Consider the following 22,195-nt stretch of genomic DNA (forward strand, 5'->3'; position numbering starts at 1 on the left):
CCTTAATTTTATGTATAAGTTAGATTTTGGAGTAAATTAGAAAAAATTTAAAACATATAGGGCCAAAGTAAAAAAAAAAAAATGATAAATTACAAATACATCTCTGAAGATTTACTTAAAATACAAATTGTTTCATGTAGTTTGAAAAATTACATTCTACCTCTTCAAATTTCTAATTTTATAACAAATGATAATTTTTATTAATAAATCATTAAGTCAATTAATAATTTTTAATTCTGTCAGAAATTTATTTCAATTTATAATTCGAATAATTTTATTCTTATATAAGAGAGCAGTTAAAATTTTTATTTTTTTAATTAATTTTGTTAAATAAAAAATTTTAATTAAAAAATATTTATAATTTTTTAAATCATAAGAGATAAATTTTTTATTTTATTTTAAGTATTTATAATTTACTAAAAAATAGAGTCAAAATAAAAAATGAAAATGACATTATGGTGGGAAATTGGGAATAGAGGCATCCAACCAGAACGTTTAAAAGCCAAAGAAAGAAGTGAGGTTGGGGATTGGGGTTTCAGTGATGAGCAATGGTGGGGGTGGTGGGGGGTGGAATAGCGACCTGGAAAACTTCAATCTGCGCCGTATCGCCACCGCCACCGCCACCACACCGCCACCCACATACATATAGATATATATATATATAGAGAGAGAAAAAATAGTTACCGATATAGGTGCCGCTAAAAGTGGAGCCAAACTGGTCCCCATAATTTCAATCCTCATCGCTGATTCCCAATTCCCCAAAACACCAGCTGATATTCTTCTTCTTCTCCTTCTTCTTCTTCTTCTTCCCTGTCTAATCTTCCCAATTATTATATATATTTTTGTCATTTCTATACTTACAGTTTTTTCTCTATTGTTTTTGTTTTTAATTTATTTTTTTCGATTTGCCTAGGGTTTGTGGATCCTATTGAGAGAGGAGAGAATCCAAGCTCTTCCTCTCTCTAATTAGGGTTAGGCTTTTTTTTTTTTTTTTTGGGTTCTGTATTCTGTTATGTAAGATTATCACAAATTACGATCGTTTTGTTCTCTCTCTGTGTATGTTTTTGTGGCTCTCTCGCTTTTAAACAGATGACTTGTTTTTCTTGCGGGAGTAGTAAGAATGTCAAAAATATTGATATGGACATTCGCCCACCTGGGACTCCAGGTTTCATTTTCATTTTATTTTGCTCTTTTTTCTTTGTATTAGATCCGTGAAACTCAATAGCTTTTAAATGGGAAATTCTATTTGCACACTATACGGATATAAATTTATGAACAAATATCAAATGTTCAGATTTAAAGTTATCCGAACAACTGCTTTATGTTCATAAATCTAAATATGAACATTTGATATTTATTCAAAAATTTATATCTGAACACATTTGTGATGTGTCCTGAGAACTTGTATGGTGTGCAAATAGAATTATCCATTTTAAATTTGCTCAAATTTTGTTCATGAAGCATTTTCTTTTCTGGGTTCTTTATTTTGTTTTGAATTATTATTATCCGTTTCTGTGCAGACCGTCAAGAAAATTCTTTGAGCAGTAAAGGCAAGGCAACTGATAGCGAAAAGGGCAATGTAGCCAGAAGCTTCATGTTCCGCGAGCTTGCCGTGGCAACAAAAAACTTTAGGGATGCTAATTTAATTGGGGAAGGGGGTTTTGGTTGCGTTTACAAGGGCCGCCTAGACTCGGGGCAGGCAAGTTGTGCATTTTGAAAACTCTCTTTTATTTCAATTTTTCGTCTTTAATGAATATGAATTGAAAATCAACATTTTGTGTTTTGTTTGTTCCTAATTTGTGATAAGACGATAAAATTGTTTTCTTTGATGGCTTTTGAACATAGATGTTGGGTAAATGTGCATTGTATATTTGTTGTTGGTGTTCAGATAATACTAATCATTTCAAATACCTGAGCAGCTTGTTGCAGTCAAACAACTTAATCTCGATGGGCTCCAAGGAAACCAGGAATTTATTGTGGAGGTTCTCATGTTGAGTCTACTACACCATCGCAACCTTGTCACCTTGATCGGCTATTGCACTGACGGAGAACAAAGACTTTTGGTTTATGAGTACATGGCTATGGGTAGCTTGGAGGATCATCTTTTTGGTAATTATTGACCATGAAATGTAATCCTTTGTTCATTTTCATCTTGTGCAATTCAATTCTTTCTTCTTTTTTTTTCTTAATCAGTCTGTCCGTGTTCATTAGAACATTCCCATTAAAATTATTGAAATCTTGGTTGTGTAGGTGTCGCACAAACATTAAATTGTATGAATAGTAGTCTTGAAATTTGTTTATCTATTTTTTTCTTTTTTCTTTTTTCTTTGGTGAAAAATTCCTAGATCAGTCACTGGGGAAGTGTGAGTTTCAAGTCCCAATTCAGATATGGTTGTATTTTTATTAACCCAAAAAAAAAAAAAAAAAAAATCTTCCAGTTAATTTTTTTTTTTTTATAAATTCTTTTCCGTCTCTTTTAGCTTCAACTTATTTAATTACAGCTTAATTGTTGTGATTGTGATTATTGATGTGGGTGGACTTATTTGATTAGAGCTTTATCTATTCTACATATTCTATTTTATAAAGCCTACGACCATGTGAAGCTTTGTCACAGTTTTTTCATTCCCAAATTACCTTGCAAGTGTCTTACTTTTTTTTTAAAAAAATTTTGTAGCTTACTTCAGTTTTCTTTTTCTCTTTATTTACATTTTTTTATGTCAATCATTGAAAGATTAACCGATTGATTTTATAGTGCACCCCTCGAGTGTGAACACCTTCTAGTCATAATGAATATGAACACCACAATTATGGTCATAAGATGGGTTACGAGCTTGAAATATAATGTGTTAATTATTAGTTTCTTCATCAACCCTTCAGCCCATAGGCTTGTTTTTTGATTTGGAAGATTATTGATTGAGCAATAAATCATAGTCTTGTTTTATTTTTTATTTTTAATTAAAAAAGCCTTGTCCTTACAAATAAATATTTGCCTTTTATATTTACTAATTCTTCTAAATGTTGTTTGATCATCATTGTAAGTATTTATCGTAGCATTGTAGTTCAAAATATAGGTATAATTGTTGGCCCAAAATATTTTCCCAAAGAAAATGGTACGCCACAAGGAAAAAACTAATTTGGCCAAATAATGAACTTGGCAAAGTGTTGAAGGTCCTTTTGCTTTAATGAAGAGGACTTCAAAATTCAACAAGTGTTAAAGAAAGGAAACAACAAACACAAGGAGAGGGAGAGAGATTTTGTGGACTAGAAGTGAGACTTGATTAAAGTACCGTACAATTACACTGCTACAAGTATGAATGACTTTTGCTGTCTTTGAAGCCGGTATCATACTCCTACTGATACTATGCTTAAATTCCTAAGACTAACGCTTAATTCCTAAAAATTCTACAAGTAATTTGACAGAATGTTGGTGTGATTGATGTCTTCATGCTGTCGTTGTCTTCAATTGAGCCTGCTACTTATAGGCTGCCATCTTTAGCTGCTTCTTGGTAACTGCCAGTAATGCTTCCAAGTAATTGCTTTAGATGCCCATTTTCCATAATTACTGCCCATTTCGAAGAGCTTCTGCGTCAAACAATTGTTGGGAGCTAAATGGTTCTTTGCATACCATCTGTCTCATGCAGATCTGTCTTTGTCCCTCTTTTTGGTATGAGGTGTTTGACCATCTTTATTCCACATGTCTTCTCTTTAAGTAGTCACCTATCTTCATATCCTTCAATCAGACATTTTGTTCCCTTCTTTGTTAATTTATTGACCGGCAACATTTAGTTCCCTTCTCCATCTTCTACACTGTTGTTTACTTCATATGCTAGCCCATTTTTTTGAAAAGCGCGCCTAAGCTCAAGGCGCGGCGCAGCTAGGCGCCTCATGCATGGTGAGGCGAGGCAATGTAGAGGAGGTGCAGTCAAGGTGATGAGGCGAGCGCTTTATGCTGAGGCTCGAGGCGAGTGCCTTATGCACTTCACGTTTCTTCCACTCCAACAGCCCATCTGGTTTTCTGTGTGGATACCCACATGGAATAAAATCTCATTTCCATTATAAAATGACCAAAACGTGGGTCAAAAGAGCAAAAAGATTAAAAAAAAACCTAGTGGGGAAGAAGAAGATGACGCGTCGACGCGATAGGAAGAGCACATGACACGCCACACAGGTGCTTCTCCTCTTCTTCTCTTCTCTGGTACTCTTCTTATGTTCTCTCTCTTCTTCTCTTCTTTTCTTCTCTCTCTTCTTTGGTTCTACTTTGGTTTTCTTCTCTAGTTCTTCTCTGCCTCTGTTCTACTCTATTTTTTTTTTTTGCTTTATTCTTCTCTTTTCTGATTCTACTCTTCTCTGGTTCTTCTTCTCTCTCATGTGTCGATGGATACAAATCCAATGATGAATGATGGAGGAGATGAAGTTCTTCACGATGATGATGATATCTATTAAGTTTTGAGTACAATTATGCAACTATAGGACTTATATTTTTTAATTTCCTTTTTGAACCACAAGTTAGAAGCTTAGTTGTTTTGAAGTTCATGTGGATGATCTTAGTATGTAAGGTTTTTGATGGAGGTGAAAATGTGGTACTTTATACCTTTTGTTGGATATTATATTTTTAATATACTACATATATTTGTTATGTTAAAAAGTTTGTCTATTTTATAATTTTGATTTGCTTTTACTACGTGCGCCTCGCTTTGGTGAGGCGTGTGCCTCATCTCGCGCCTCGCACTTAGGTTATAGGAGATCTTATCACCTCGGTGCACCTGGAGTCTTTTAAAACACTATGCTAGCCAATCATTGGTTAGTGCAAACACATTTGTCCATGTGGAAGTCATTCATTAGACCCGATAAGTTTGGGGATAGAAAATAATCATGTGATGTTTCTCTTAAAAAGCAAGTAGCCTGAAGGAGATTGGCTCCATGAAAGAGGTTCCCAACATTTGGCTGAAGCTTGACATTGAGTTCCAAAGGAGTATCTGTTGGGGTTTATACCATATCCCACCAAAGTAAACAAAAACAAACCCACTCACACATCAAAGAGAACAAACAATCACATAGAGATTTACGTAGTTTGGCCCAAATTGCCTACATCCATGGGAGAGAGAGCTACCACTATGAATAAAATAGAGAATATACTTGAGATAGCTAAAACACTTAAAACCTACACCACTATCCGAACCCCATGCTCAAGCGTAGTTGAACCCTTGCTCACTCGGTGCTCTCACAGTATTTTTTCTCTCACTCCCTACATCTCTATTTTTTCCCTCACCTCAATCTCTCAATCTCTCTCAAAGAAAACCCTATTGTCCACATGACTATTTATAATAGTCTATCCATGAGAATCATAGTTCTATACAATTAGGTAACCAAATCCTACACATATAAGGTTTCTCAGTAGATTCTGAACTCTACTATCCTAACACAAATACATGAATAAACGAATCTAATAATTGTGTGGGACCCTCCTTTATCACATGGGTGGACTAATCCTAAAAGTATCACCTTTTTTATTGTCTTTTCGAAGAGAAGAGCACGAGCAATAAGATTGGAAGTGTACTTAACTTGTTATAGAATATAACCTTGAGGTGAAGAGGCCACTTCAATGCCAAGAAAGTCACAGCCAGACCTTCCCAAAGTTCTTACTCCCTGACTTTATAGCTTGAGTTGCCTGCTTCTCATCTGCCAAACAATATCAATATAAAATTTATAATCCTCTGATCTCTATTATGAGAGGCTGGCATTTTAACTCGTGCTATTCAACTTCAGAGGGCAAACAAAGTCACCCCTTTATCTAAGCCTGCTTGCTAATAGCCCTACGCCAAAAATATTTTGTTTCATTTTCTTGGTCTTTCACTATACCTCATACAAGCAAGAATAGTTTGCGCAAAAGCAAGGCAAAGTTTTGTTGCTCCATCAAACTAAGATGAGCTTCTGTAGGCAAGGCTTTGACTACTCTTATTCTTTTTTGATGGTGGGGCATAAAATCTTTCCTTTCTACTTTTGGGTTGGAATGACAAATTCTAGTGCAATCAGTCAATTTGATAATTCTCCAATTGGTTATTCCAATCCTGCTACTGAAGTGCACTTTCATCTCTTTTAAGCTATTTCGAATTACAGGATTGAGTATAGTTAATGAATGAGTTTGAAATGCCTGACTTTGGGGATCGGCTTGACTTTGACTTAATCTTTTTGTCTTTGAGATGGGACCTTATTGTAGATTGTTGATAGGCCTTGTTTGAAGCCTGGCTATTGACATCTTTGTTGATGCCCCTAATATGGAGTGAGCTGCTTTAAACTCAATGATTTTTTTTTTTTTGTTGATAAATAATCAAACTTTATTAAGAAAGCATCAACGCGATGCAAATTGAAAGATCATAGATAGAATTGATCTACTTTGACTTGAGAGACTTCAACGTGCCTTCCTAGTACTATAGTATGATTCCTCGATGGGTAAGACCGATTGATTAAACCTGCCTTTCTACAGGAATTCTTAAACCTTCTGTCTTTGAGTCAGTCCGCCCTACTTTTTTCTTTCCCCCCTCCCGGTTGAATGAATAATGTGGCTCTATGTGCGAGTGGACTCTCAATAGAATTCCAAGCAGCATTTCTTGGACTACCTCTCTCTCTTCCTTTTTCGTTTTTTTTTTCCATTTTCTTTTTCTGCTGTTTTTCTTTTTTAAAGTCTTTTTTGGATGATTGGTTTGTAGGTATTTTCTTCTGTTATGGAATGCACAATTCACTTACATGGTGCTAGTTTTAAGTACATTTTAATAAAGGAGAAAGAAAGAAAGAACATTCATTGTGTGAATTTAAATAAATGGTCGGCTACACCAATCCTGTTTTGCTAAAAGCACAGTTTACTTTTTAATTGAAAAAAAGAAAATAAAATTATCAGCGCACATTTAGAAGAAATAAAGCATGATACTTTATTTTTCTCTGAATGCTGTTTGTTTGCTTGTTTTCTGAATTCTCTACAAAACTGCACACTAGCACTACCTTTGAAGCCGCAATTGTTAATTGGACATATTTGGTGCTTCCTATTCTCAGATATTGAACCTGATAAAGAGCCACTGAGTTGGAGCACACGAATGAAGATTGCTGTTGGTGCTGCTCGGGGTCTCGAGTATCTCCATTGTAAAGCAAGTCCACCAGTTATTTACCGAGACTTAAAATCTGCCAATATATTGTTGGATGAAAACTTCAATCCTAAGCTCTCAGATTTTGGGCTTGCTAAACTTGGTCCTGTTGGTGACAATACTCATGTTTCAACCCGAGTAATGGGAACATATGGATATTGTGCCCCAGAGTATGCCATGAGTGGCAAGCTGACTCTAAAATCTGATATCTATAGCTTTGGTGTTGTTCTGTTGGAGTTGATTACTGGGCGTAAGGCAATTGACTCCTCTAAAAAGCCCGGAGAGCAGAACCTTATTGTTTGGGTGAGTTAAAGTCTTCGCCTCTTTGTGTTTAATCACTTGATGTCTATCAAAATGAGGCTTCCCCATAATTTTATTTTCATTCTTGAATCTAGTAGCCTTATTTTTATGTGGGCTTAATGGATTTGGTTTTATATGTGCTCTCTCGTGTTACCCCTTTTTACCTGGTTATTGTTACCTGGATTTCTGAACTCTTGTATATTGGGATAGGGCATTCTTATCCTTTTATATTATAATATCTATTTGTACAAAAATCTTGTTGATACTTTAAATTAGTGGTGATTATTTGGTAGTCTGGGTGTACGGCCACGGGGTGCCCCATGGTAGTATGATTGGTGCAGAAAGTGGAGTATTGATTATTTGTGTTGGGTGATTGAGGAATATGAGGGGCATAATGAATAGTGATTGGTGAGGAAGTATGGCCACTTGATACTCTGGAACTATTGTATAATTTTCCATAAAGTAGATGACGAATCATTTTAAAGGTGCTCTTTTCCTTTTTTTCTTTTTTTGAAATAAGATTATCCCCTTTTTTTGGGTTGGAATAAGATTTTCTTCACTAGCAATGAGATGCACTTCTGACCAGAATTTCTATCTGAGGATAATTTCTCTATTATGTAGGTATAATGTGACTGCTCCTTAAATTTGGTTTTTTAAACTGTTGCAGTCTCGACCTTTCTTAAAGGACCGGAAGAAGTTCATTCAGTTGGTTGATCCCCGGCTCCAAGGGAGCTTCCCTGTCCGTAGTTTGCACCACGCAGTTGCTGTTACTGCAATGTGTCTTCAGGAGCAAGCAAATTTCCGCCCCGCCATTGGGGATATTGCTGTAGCACTTGAGTACTTGGCCTCTCAAACGAATAAAGTGTCACGGATGAGTATATCCCACTCTCCCCAACCACCATCACCTTTGCATCGGAAAAATGGCTTATTTCCTCGAGGAGAAAGTTTTGAAAGTTTTGCTTCCATTTGAAGAAGGTGGTTGCTAGAAATTGAATCACTTTAATCACTATAAGGCCCCCAACCTTCTTTATACTGGGATTTTGCATAATTTGGTTTCAGAAGGTTTTGTGCAATACAAGGATTCGTCAAAAAGAGTTGGCCTTGTTGTGAAAGCATGAGGTATGAATACCCCTTATATACATCTATTCTTGTGCTCATTGACATTTAATTTAAGAAAAGATGACATAAGGTGCAATTTGTCCTACGTTTCTTTCATGACATGTTTTCCAACTGTGTAGTTACGTATTGTGCTAGCTCTTTTGCTGCCAAAAAAAAATTGTCTGAATTAGCATTTAGTGGAATGAAAAACGACAGAAAAGAAACCATTTTGGACCTGCTGTGAAACCTTTTTGGTGAAAAATTACTTGTATTTATCTTCAACACTTGGGGCAATGCCTCCCTTTTGAGCCTTTTGATTTGTTTGTGAGGAATCATGAAGCATCTTTTCTAGGTGTGGCCGGTCTAGTAGTGCATGAGCCATATCTTGTGAAAGAAGAGCCACTTTTTCCTTAAACACATTTTTAGTAGTATTATGGCCTATTTTTTATATTTTGTTTTACCAAAACTCCGTTCTCCTTACATTTTAGTTCAGTTATACCAGTTTTTTTTCCCAGGGAAACTTTAAGAAACACACAGAATTTATGGGATCACTTTGGATCTCCAAATTCACTGTTTTGGAACAAAAATATAACCGTGTTTATTACCATGTGCTCCAAAATGTAAATTGCTAGGGTATTAGTATTTTTTGGTAACACTGTTCAAGGCCCATAAACTGCACAGGAGCTATGACTCTTGGATTTCCAGCTTTAGTTGAGAAATCAACACAATGATTCTCCTTTCACACATACATGAATGCATATGGATTTATATGTTTTGCTTCTAGGTGACCACCAAAATACTGGTTTTGAGGACACTGCTGATATTAAAGAGTATATGGTTACCAATATTTCCCCGTTTATGTTGGGTTGTGTTATAGTATTTCCTTTAAATATGTATATTTGTGTAATGCATCAAAATACTAAATTGTTTTGTCCAACTGTTGGAGAGATTTTCCTTTGTGTTACTGTAATTGCAGTTGATATTGGCCTCAATCTCCTAATATCTTATAAATCATCTAATTCATGAATTTCGCAGGTGTCATGCTGTGCTGGGATTGGATATAATTGTGCTGCAGCTGCATTCTATTATATAATAGTTATAATTATATTAATTTATTCTTTAAATTGATTTCATTCAATGGAATGTAATATGTGTAAATGCAAAGATGTTTTTGGTGAGCTCGGTAGGATTGATTTTTTTTTTTTTGTAAAGAAAAATTGTCTGGGCTGTAGAGTGTAGGCTAATTGGCATGCAAGTTGGCCAGTGGTATCTCTGCAAGAACTTATTTGGTTCTGTTTGCATTTTTCGATTTGGTTGTGTTTTCATTTTTGCGAAAAGGGAGAGGCTTCTCTCCAGTCCACTGTGTGAATTGAAGCGTATTGTTGGGCTATAGGGCTCACCACGGGTCCTGCTTCGATAATTTGAAATGTTCTGTAGAGCTTGTCAAGAATTTTATACTTGTAAAAAATCACATTGACCTGATATTGGTAGTCCTTTGATCAGAATACATTCTTGTTAACAATTCATTTTTAAAATCATGTTTACTATTGACAAAAATGTGTTTTGGATGAAGGAGTTATTGATATCCGATCAACATGATTTTTTGCAAGTATGAAGTACTCGATGAGCTTTACACATTGAACGGTTTAGATCATCGAAACAAGACCCGTGATGGGCCTCACGGACCCAACAATATGCTCCAATCCACGCAATGGATTGAACAGAAGTCTCTCCCTACCAAATGATAGATTTTAAAAAATTGCTTTGTAAAATAAAAAAGAGACGATATAAAAATAATAGGTGTGTGCTTCAAATTTATTATTGTTTTGTTTTCGAAAATACAATGAAAATGAAAACACAACCAAAATATGTTTATACTGATGCAATAGATGTGCACCTAAATTATGTGGCCGGACTTCCTGCAATTATAAGAATGTGTCAATGTGCCTTTGGTTCGTTGATTTTTTAATTATTAATACTAAATGCTCCTAAATTTTGTGCATGGGAGGTTGAAATCTGGGGAGGGGGAGTCTTGCTCGCAAGACTCAAAACCTTACCTGCAGGCCGGCCCATGTGTTAGGCAAATCAGGCATGTGCTTAAGGCTCTATTATGTGAGTAGGTCTCCCAAATTTATAAACTCTTAATAATTTGAGTAAATTACAGGTGACGGGCTAGTTTTGTATGATTTACTTAACTACATGTAGGTTTTGTACACTCTTCTTAATGTATCAACTAGTATTAAAATACTTATTTTGACCCAACATATTTTAGAGATATTAATAAGTGAAAAGAAGAAAAAAAAAATAATTAATAGGACTTACTCATAAATTTCTTAATAATTTTAAAGTCTTTGGTCCAAAAACAAACCAGTCTCATATTTTAACTTTTTAACTTAAGCAAACAAAAAGAGGGATTCTATTTGCGCACACCCAAAAAATCAGTTAGTATGTCTAGCTTTTACTAAAGCCTTTTAGTACTCCCTATTAAGTTATTTAAATATATAATTTATTTTTAATAATACGTCATTTCATTTTTTCACAAATTGTTTGTTGAATAATATCATATTTTAATTTTATGGCACATCCAAATATAAAAAGAGCACTCGGTCTATAGATTTAAATTTTAATTTTGTTTGGTCAAAAGTTGAGACATAAAAATATTTTATTCAAAAGAATAAGTTTAAATAAAATGACCAAAACATCCTTCTTAATATGTTTTATTTATACGGCTAACAAATTACTAATAACAAATGACTTAGATATTATGTAAATTTAAAATTTTAAAAGAGATCAATATTATTATGTTAAAATATAAGATTAATTATATATTTTTTTTTAAAATATAAAGGAAGTGAGTGTAATTTATCATAAAATAAAACAAAGATGGCCAAGTGGGCCCAACTGATGAACAAATCGGCATCCAGTCATTGGTCGTTGGTGACACGGCCAATTGACTTCTCTCTGCTGTCACATTGCCCGTGTTGATGACGCAATTCAATCATCTTTTAGATTTATAATTAATGATTATTAAATTTAAAATTGCTGATAAAATTTTAAAAATTATAATGACAAACATATTTGTCTTTTTAGATTTTAATAATACATTGCAACTTTATAGAATCGAATCTATAAAATGAAGAGGATGAAAATCATTTTTAGGAAAACTTTAGCTAAATTTTTGTAATTTTATTTCACATTTATCAATATTTATTTATTTATTAATATAAAATAAGGGCAGACAGTATCTCTCAATATATATATAATAAGAAAAATGACCATTTTTCAATTTAAATTTATTAATTTTCTAATTAAAAAAATACTTAATACTTATTTCTTAACTCTCGCCCAACCTTCATTTTTGGGATTTTTCAATTTTAAAAAACAATTATTTTAAAATGATTATTTTACAATACTGATTGTAAATTTTTTTGGGTCATTTTTGGGATTTTTCAATTTTGAAATGAATATTTTACAATACTGATTGAAAAATCTGTGATACTTTTTTCAATTGATTGTGTTTTTTCACACTCCGTTTTGATCAGACGGTGAGAAGAAAAAAAATTGTGATTGTATTTTTTAACTAACTATGTTTTTTGAAAAAAAGAAAATAAATGATTGTGCTTTTTAACTATCATGTTTGGATGGATGACAAAATAAAGCACGTAGGACTTAATCTCAAGATCAGCATGTAGAGTGGTTCCCTTTACCTCAGGTTTGGATTGGAAATACCCGACAGAATCATCCTTTCATTTTAGGACTTAATTTCATCCTCAGCTTACAAGGTGGCATGTTACTCAGCCAAAACAACATTAGTTTCTTCAAGTGAACTATCCATACCCCAACGGCTTATGCCCTTAGCACCATCGCCCATTCATCAGAGTTGCGTGCGAAGCGTGGTGGTACCATAGGAGTAGATTCCGTTCCAGCTAGTTTTTTATTCCCAAGCAGAAATATTTTTCCCGACCTAGCCCAAAACTACATACCTAATGAGATAGCAAATACGTCTTTAGAAAATTTAGATACAGAAAATTATGATTTAGAAGAATTTGATTTTGAAAATAAGGAAGATTATTGGAATCTAGAAGATTTTAAACAACCAGCTAATTTAGAATTAATCTTTGCAAAAATAGGACAAATAAAGAAAAAACCAATATACAAGAGAACCGAAAATGATTTAGATGAGATAATAAGATTAGCTGAAACAACAGAAATTCTAGGAGAACAGCCCATGAAATATTGGGAAATAAATAAAATTTTAGCTACCCTAGATATAAAAAACAAAGATTATAGAATTACTTCAGCACAAATAGATCATACACCAGCAGACATAGAAGAATTTAGAACACAAATTAAGGAATTACTAGATCTAGGAGTAATTAGACCCAGCAATAGCCCGCACAGAAGTGCAGCATTTATGGTTAGAAATCATGCAGAGATAAAAAGAGGAAAAGCTAGAATGGTGATAAATTATAAAAGATTAAATGATAATACAGAAGATGATAAATATAATATACCAGATAAAGACCAACTCATAAATAGAATACAGACAGCAAAGATATTTAGCAAATTTGATTGTAAGTCAGGATTTTGGCAGATAAAAATGGAAAAGGAAAGCATACCATGGACAGCCTTCTGTTGCCCTCAAGGACATTATGAGTGGCTAGTTATGCCCTTTGGATTAAAAAATGCACCTTCCATATTTCAGCGCAAAATGGATAGTATATTTAATAAATATAGTTTTATACTGGTATATATAGATGACATATTAGTGTTCAGTCCAGATAAAAGTAGTCACATAGATCATTTGTATATAACATTAGAAGAATTCATAAATAATGGAATAATAATCAGTAAGAAAAAGATGGTATTAAATAAACCCTACATAGAATTTTTAGGAATGGAGCTAGGAGATGGAAAAATTAGATTACAACCTCATATAGTCAAGAAAATTTTAGACTATCCAGATAAATTAGAAGATACAAAGCAACTGCAATCCTTTTTTGGAATTTTAAATTATGCACGAATGTATATTCCTAACCTCAGTAAAATAATAGGACCCCTTTATAGTAAGACCACACCCACTGGACAGAAATATTTCAATCAGCAAGATATAGCTCTAGTTAGAAAAATAAAAGACATTTGTAAAAACCTACCAGACCTACAACTTCCTTTAGAATCTGAATACATAGTTGTAGAAACAGACGCAAGCCAATTAGGATGGGGAACAATCTTATTAGCTAAACCCAGTAAATATGACAGTAAAAATAAAGAACGCATTTGTAGATACAGTTCTGGAAAATTTAAAGAAAAAGATACAACTATGACCAGCCTAGATTTTGAAATACTAGGAGTAGTATACGCAATAAATAAATTTAGATTATTTTTGCACAAACCTTTTACAATAAGGACAGATTGTGAAGCCATAGTTAAATTTCATAACAAACTAAACGAGCGTAAATTAAGTACTAGAAGATGGGCAAAATTTTTAGATTGTATAGTACGACAGGGATATAAAGTAGAATTTGAGCATATTAAAGGAAGCGATAATAAATTAACGGACTGGTTAAGTAGAAAAATTTATTTAGAAAAAGAAGATAACCAGTTTAATTTTTGTGCAGATAATGGAGAACAGCAAGACCATGAACTTTGGGGGATTTTCTCTTCCCATTCATGAAGGCAGAACCAAGTTCAGACCCTTAACAGGAATTGAGCTAGACCCAGTTCAGCAGTGTCTTTTAGATAACCTTTGGACCAGCCAAAACCACCCGGCTAAACGCCTTTCAGCCCTAAACTCTCTCAGCATATATTTTTCAAAAATCCAAAACAAGCCCTTGTCTAAAAGTTTTTCTTTCTATGTAGTAGCTAAAGGAACCAAGCTTGGTATTTACCATGATTGGATAGAAGTAGAACCTTTAGTCAAAAATTTTCCCACACCTCAGTTTAAAGGATTTTATGATTTTGAGTCAGCCAGTACCTATGCCCGAAGACAAATAGGAACCAGTTACTTTATTAGCCAGATAGCTAAAGATTACCTGGACACATTGAGCAAGATGAGATCTACCATCCTTGCTAACAGTGGCGTTCCAGTTAGCCAGACAAGTGGAAGCAGTAGTACAAGCAGCAGTAGTTCTAATCCTCAGACAGATTCCCATAATCCTCTCCAAATGTGCAGACATTGTGAAGGCCTTTCCAGAAATTTCAAGAAAATTATGGATAAAGGCAAGAAAGTCAGTAAAGAGCTAGGCCAGCTCCGAGACGAAGAAAAACAATTGAGAGCAACCATAAGAACCTTAACCATCCAGCTTAAAAAATTAGCTCCAGAAAGAACACCTACCTCCTTACCTAGCCCAGAAATCAGGCAACTCACCAGTGAGGAATTTGACCAATTGAGTGCTAGAATGTATTTCTTCAGGCATTCTATCATTCGATCCCTTTGTGAGAAAAGCCAAGTAATGGAAGACCTAAAACCTTATATTTATACCTTAGCCGGAGATAGCAGAAACGACGAGTTAGTCATTATTCAGCAGTTTCTACAAGATCTTTCCATAGCAAGGGTTGACTGTCCGGGCCTAGCTTACCAATGGACCTATACCTATGAAGATGAAGAGCAACCCTGCCTAGACGAAGAAAGATGCAATAAGAGGTCAGAACATTTTGGTAGATGTCAGTGTAACCTAGACTTCAGCATTTGCCTTTGCCAGATAAATTTAGCCACATTCGAGCCACTGGAGATAGAAATTAGTGGCGAAACTCGTTATCTAACAGCTCCAAAATTGTTAGATTACGGCTTTGTCTCTAGACTAATTTTCACAGATCCAGATCAGACAGATAACTTCGGACACAAGCTTGCTCATGCAGTACTATGCGTAATGGAAGAACATCATCCGTATGTGGAAGCCTTAATAGATAGCAAATTACCAGAGTGGAAGGAAATATGGTGTAATCCAGCTAAACACAAAATGTACCTCAGAGGAACTTCCACATTTCCGGGATACCCAGGACTTCTCAATAGGAGACCCTGGCCATGCAGAAGATTTCCACTCAAAGACCAGCTCAATAAATGGAGAAAATTTGCTAGAAACTCTCTCTTAGCCTATAATGGAAATTATGGACATCTAGTTTGTGAAGATAGACATCAGAAGATACATTGTAATTTAGCCATCCCAGGATATCCATTCAGCAAAGAGACATTTGTCGATGAAAGTCAGTACCCAAACTACCAACATGGCGTCTCCCATGAATCACCAGTGATGGGAGAAAATGATCAAGAATGGGACGATGAACCACCCATGGGAGATGGGGATGATTTTTACGACCAACTTTCAGCAGCAGATCTTGACGACCTAGTAGATAGAATGTATGGATAAAAAAAAATAAAAAATAAAAAAAAAAAAAAAACAGGGGGTCCCACTACAAGACTCCATTAATCTTACAACATTTCTACGTGACTCTTTCAATCTTGCAAGCATCACTCCATGAGTCAGCATCAATAATTGGCTCACCGACAAAAGAAGACAAAATCCATAGAAGATAGAGATTCTCCTCAGATATCAGAAAAAATGCACGCCAAGAAAAGACAAAAAAGATTTTTGTAGATATTTTGTGAGTCTGTCAGTAATGAAGATTTTCCTTCAATCACTACTTTAATAAAGTAGATATCTCTTATCCTACTTTATTAAAGAAAAGCTGTGAAAATCTTTATACGTGTCTTATAATAAATTGTAGTGTCAAAATTTTGTCAAAAAGGAAGGATTAAATGATATGCGATGGGGCCCAAAGTAGTACCCGATATCATTATCTTAATCCTTTATTGATAAAATCTATCTATATCGTTTTTTGTGTCAAACATATAATTGTATAAGAGTCTTGTCTTTATATGCATGCCATTTTACTCTTTCGTCAAAGATGGCATAAGATTAGAACATTTGTCAAAAAGCCTAAATAGCCTAGAGTCTAGGTTAGTCATAGAACTAGACTAGGATTTTTGTTTTTATTTTCTTTTTGATTTGTATAAATTGGCTTGCATGCCAACGGATTGAAGCAGAATGAAAAACACCACTTCACTCTGCGTTGTAAATTTTCCAACCTCTCTCAAAAAACCTCTAAGTGTATTAATATTTTCAGAGTTTCAGAGTCTGTAATATAATCTCTGTAAGTATATTTCTTATTAATATGAAGTGTGAGTAGTTTCTCTTTTTCCTTAAATATTTCGAAAGGGTAACTCTTCTATTCAAAAAATTTATTTTCTTTTTGGAAAAACTAAGTTTATGGAATGCTTGTTTGCTCATTAATATTACATACTTTGAACCTTCATAGTATCTTTAATTTTCTATTTCGTTACTGAGTGACCTTAGCTGAAGAGCCCGTGAGAGCCGTGGTTAGGCGTTGGAGGGCGAATTGTAGGCAGAAAGGAAAAAGTAAAAAATGGAAAATAAAAATATACTATGTTGAATGAGACTTAGTCTCAAGGTGGGAGTACATGTAATGAAAACAAACATTTCTTAAAAATAGTTTTTACCATAGAAAAGAATTTTAGAATAAAAGGAGAGCAACCCGAGTAGAAATATTAAGGAAATATTGTTCATATAAGAATTTCAAAAACCCAAAAAGTTATATGCCCTTAGACGAAGACCTTAGAAATAAAATTAAAATTAGTATTGAACTAATACAAGAATTAGAAGACCAAAAATTTAGATATCAGTTTCTTTTAACATTAGCTTCTCACAGATCTCTAGAAAATTGCAGTTTAAAAAATCAGTTTCTTTTATCATTAGCTTCTGGCAGATCCTTAGAAAATTACAGTTTAAAAATTTCTCAGATAAATAGACAGCTAACAGTAAAACAAGAAGCCTTAAAAATAGCCATACAACAGCTTGAAGATCTAGCATAACTGTAGAATTAGTCAGATAATTCTCAGCCCAATTTCAAAATAGTGGTAAACCATTAACTCAACCCCCACACAAAAAATTTGGTATCATTTTAAATGACATTCTTAATATAAATGATTATTTTACAATACTAATTATGTTTTTTTACGCTCTGTTTTGGTCAGATTGTGAGAAAAAAATTTGTGTTTTTATTTTTTAATTGATTGTGTTTTTTGAAGAAAGAAAATAATTAATTGTATTTTTTAACTATCATGTTTCAATGGAAGACAAAGTAAAACATGTGACAGATAGATGAGTCTTTTTTTTTCTTTTTCTTTTTCTTTCTTTTTGTATTGTTTGCATCACATTTTATTTTTCTGTCAATTATGGCCTAATTGATTATGGCCAAGTCGATTATAGTCTATCGATTATGACCATAGACTATTTTTAAAAATAACCTTGGCCACATTTGTTTTTATTATTATTATCTTTGTCGACAGGCATGCTAACATGGCGTGATAGATGTGTTAAGGACGTGGCATAATGATATGTTAAATGGAGGGCCAGAAAGTTAATAGTTGTAGCAACTTGAAAGTTAGTTATTGAGATCAAGGAGTCAAGATCAAATCAAACATCAAATTTGCAAAATGATTCCTATCAAATATGAGATTTGGTTAAGTGGAGCAAAGATCAAGGAAAATCATGGATTCTATGAAGATAGGATATGGTTGAGTGGAACAAAGATTAAGAAGATCATGGATTGATGGCTACAACATGAGGTGACCAAGCAAGTATAAAAGGAGGACTTAAAGAATGAAAAAGGACATCAATCAACCATCAAACACACTTGTGCAAAGTTATTTAAGAGTAGTTCTAGATTAGCTATTTTAGGAGTAGATTAAACAAGTAGTTTTTCCAACTTCACATTTCTCTTCTTTCTATTGATTGCTGTATTTTTCGTTTCTTTGTTCTCGTTTAAGTTTATGTAACTAATAGCAAATGGCTAATTAATTGAATAAATACATATTATTTTCAGTTCTATTTCTTCTTTGCCTAATTACCTCTAAGGAAGTCCTTAATCTATTTAAGGCATAGAACTTAACCACAAAGTTTGATTTTTATTTGTGTTTACTTAAAGATTGGTTTTAAGTCTGTTGATCAAATCATTGTTGATTAGGCTTGCACTAAATTTTTACCTACAATATTTTAAGTGACATTCTTAATATTATAAATATTAAAATTGTGATTGTATTTTTTAACTAATTGTGTTTTTTTACACTCCGTTTTGATCAGACCATGAGAAAAAAAATATTGTGATTGTGTTTTTTAACTGATTGTGTTTTTGAAAAAAGAAAATAACTGATTGTGTTTTTTAACTATCATATTTAGATGGACGACAAAGTAAAACATGTGAGAGACGGATATGAGTGTGATTTTTTTTTCCTTTTTGTATTTTAAGTGACATTGGTATTGAAGATTTACACTTCGTTTTGATTAGACAGTGAGAAAAAACAAATTTGTGATTTCTCATTTAATTAAAAGAAAAAAAACTTATTGTATTTTTTAACCATCATTTTTGGATGAATGATAAAGTAAAACATGTGTGAGAAATATGAATGTGATTTTGTTTTTTTCTTTTTGAATTTTAAGTGACATTCTTAATATTATAAATATTTTACAATTAATGAAAATAAATTATTATGTTTTATAAATATCATGTTTGGATTGATGACAAAGTAAAGCATGCAAGTAAATGTCATTTTTTTTTCTTCTATATTACTTATTTTGTTTCTTTTTTTAGTTTACATTTCAATTATTGCACCTATGATATTTTATTTGATAATTTTTTTATTTTTTTTTATTTCGTGCATAGTATAAGTGATATGCTAGTTATTAGTTATTATAATGTATGTTTAATATTTTTTTGATTGATATACTAAAGGAGTGTTTTGAGAATATAATTAAAAAAAAATATAAAAAATGTGAGAAATGATATGATTTAAAATATATTAAAAAGTGAAAGATAATTTTTAACGATTTCTTCAAAATAGCCCTAAATTATAAGTCATGATGGAAGAGAATAATGAAATGAGAGAGAGAGAGAGAGAGCGAGAAAGCATTCAACCAACGAAAAATAGTAAGACGTTTGACTTTAGCTTAATAAATTCTAAAGTACGATGAGTTTTTTTTTTTTTTTTTTTTAACTGAAAAGTATGATGAGTTTTTATTTATCATTCATCATAAATAAATTTTAGTTAAGTCAGTAATGAGTTATAATTAGCTTAATTTCATAAATAAATTTACCAAATTGAGTGTAAATTTGTTCAACCTTAACTTGGAAAAGTATCTTCAATGATTGAGCTAAATATCTTGCTAAAGTCAAAAACGGATATTTATAAAAACACACAATCAACGGTGAGTCAAATTATTGCAAATTTTTCTTTAAGTGTTTGTCAAAAGAAGCTTTAATTAGGCTAAAATGACAAGTTATTATTGCAGTCAGTGGCGTAATCGGGAAGTTATTTTAGTGGTGTCATTGTTATTATTTTATAAAATAATGTTAGATAATTCAAAATTTTGTGGTTCAAATGGCTCTAATCACTCAAAATGATAGTGTAAATGAATGTAAAACGACATCGTTTTGACAGATTTGAACCATTTGAGCCACAAAATTTGAATTACCAAACATTTTCTTATTTTATATCAATTCAAAGACTACTATTGTGGAGAAAAAAATTATAAACATTTAAAAATTCATGCTAAAAAGGATAACTTTTAACCCTTTTTTTTGTTTTTTTGTTTTTTTGTCTTTTTGTTAATTGATAAAAGATTAATTCTAAATATAATAAGTATTATATTAAACTAGATAATTAAAATCTAATAATATACCAAACTCAATAATCACATAACCTGTCCAACAACGCACCAAATCCAAATTTGAGAAAAAAGTAATTAATTATTTACAACTCTTAAGAGTAGAAATAAACCTTACAAACAATATTAAACTCATCTTCATAAGAATTGAAACCTACTATCTCATATCATAAAGTGGTGCTACATAACCATTAAACAAAAAGCCCTAATTAGGATAAAGTCTTAACTAAGTTTTAGTATTTTTTATTTTTTTTAAATGAGGACCTTTCGCTTAACTAAGTTTTAGTTTTTTTTCAAAATGATATATTTTATAAAACACTCACTATTATCTTTATAATTTTAAAAATATCATTAACACGTCATTTTGAATGATTTTTTGTATAAATTTTTATTCGTAAATTATTTTGATATCATCATATTTATTTTTTAATAATTTTAACGGTGTGAATTTATAAAAATCTCTCAAAAAAATTACAAAATCAAAGTTCCAATTAATTTTTATTTTACAACCCCACATAGAGGTTTTGATAAAAATAATTTTTGTATGAGATTTTGAAACTCTCATAATATCTCTCCTTAAAAGTATTCTTTTATGAAATATATAGATATATCGATAATCTCAATGTTACTCTTATTGCTCCTTAATACAAAAATTATGAGATAATTATGATAATTTTCAATTTATATTTAAAACTTATAAATTATGAAATAGGTTATTATAATTTTACATTTATATTATGTCGATTTTAAATTTATTTAAATTTTAATAAAATAAAATTTAAAAGTTTTAATTAATTAATTTTTGTGTAAGCTGAATGGTCTTTTGACTTAACTGATTAAGCTAAACCATTTTTGGTTTGAATGATTTGTTGGTTTAACCGTGATTTTAGAGATTTTACATGTTACGATGATTCTTTCTAACTCATTAAGTTTTTCAAATTTCTTTAATTATTTCCCTTTCAAAAATCAATATGATAATTTTTTAAAATTCATATATTTTTATTGAGAGATTTATTAGAAAATCATTTTTTAAGTGTTTATATTCCAATTAGTCTATGAGATATTCTTGTATTCCAATAAGTCCTATTATTTGAACATTTGATCTACCAAATCATAATTCTCATAATTAAGGTATTTTATGGACATTTCTACCTTTACAAATATTTTTTGAACGGTAAACAATTTGGTGATGTGAACATTTATGTTTTACAATGTGAATATTTATATTGACGTGTAAACGTTCACATTGATGATATGAACATTCACATTGACGATGTGAACATTTACATCACAAAACATTCACATTGTAAATGTGAATATTATTAGGGATATTTTGGTAACTATGTTACCCATAGGACTTCTTGGAATATAAGAAAATAATGTGGACTAAATAGAATATAAGTGAAAAAGGATTTATGAAAAAGTTTCCTATTTTTATTCTAAAATAGTGAAGAATTAGAATTATGTCATTTTTTTATTATAACAAAACATAATTTTAATTATTAATTGTCAATAAAATAATTTTAATCTAGGGAGCTTTTTTAGTAAATCCACTCTCTAAGAATCCTATTCCATAAACCCCATAGTGTTTTCTACTATTCCATTGGGTCCCATTTCATATTAGAAGACCAAAATACCCTTCCCCTCTTCCTCTCTCTTTTTGAATCAAATAATCATCCCTCTTCCCCTGTATTTTTTTAGAAAATCACGCACAATATCTGTGGTAACCCTGTCCCGTGTTATGGTAATTGATCTTAATTATGATTGTGATTACATGCTTGATATGGTTTTGAATGACAATTATATGATTATATGTGTTTTTGTATTTTTATCTGTTCACCGTAGGAAAATCTGTTCAACTTACTGTTATAAACCGAAAATTAAAGGCCTTATCGGCCACAAAAACCGAAATTGACTATG

At 32.2% G+C, this 22,195-nt stretch overlaps 1 protein-coding gene across 1 annotated transcript; it reads left to right on the forward strand.

Annotated features, from left to right (window-relative positions):
- The first annotated feature begins 468 nt into the window (after window positions 1-468).
- On the forward strand, window positions 469-9,751 carry LOC114286718 (putative serine/threonine-protein kinase PBL21). Its single transcript, XM_028229930.2, has 6 exons — window positions 469-1,165; window positions 1,521-1,699; window positions 1,920-2,109; window positions 7,048-7,439; window positions 8,104-8,555; window positions 9,570-9,751. Exons 1-5 carry the CDS (start codon window positions 1,090-1,092, stop codon window positions 8,404-8,406), a joined length of 1,140 nt encoding a protein of 379 aa, XP_028085731.2. The 5' UTR covers window positions 469-1,089; the 3' UTR covers window positions 8,407-8,555; window positions 9,570-9,751.
- The last annotated feature ends 12,444 nt before the right edge of the window (window positions 9,752-22,195 follow it).

Source organism: Camellia sinensis, chromosome 6, assembly GCF_055761805.1.
Source record: "Camellia sinensis isolate YWXY chromosome 6, ASM5576180v1, whole genome shotgun sequence".
Lineage (NCBI taxonomy): Eukaryota > Viridiplantae > Streptophyta > Magnoliopsida > Ericales > Theaceae > Camellia > Camellia sinensis.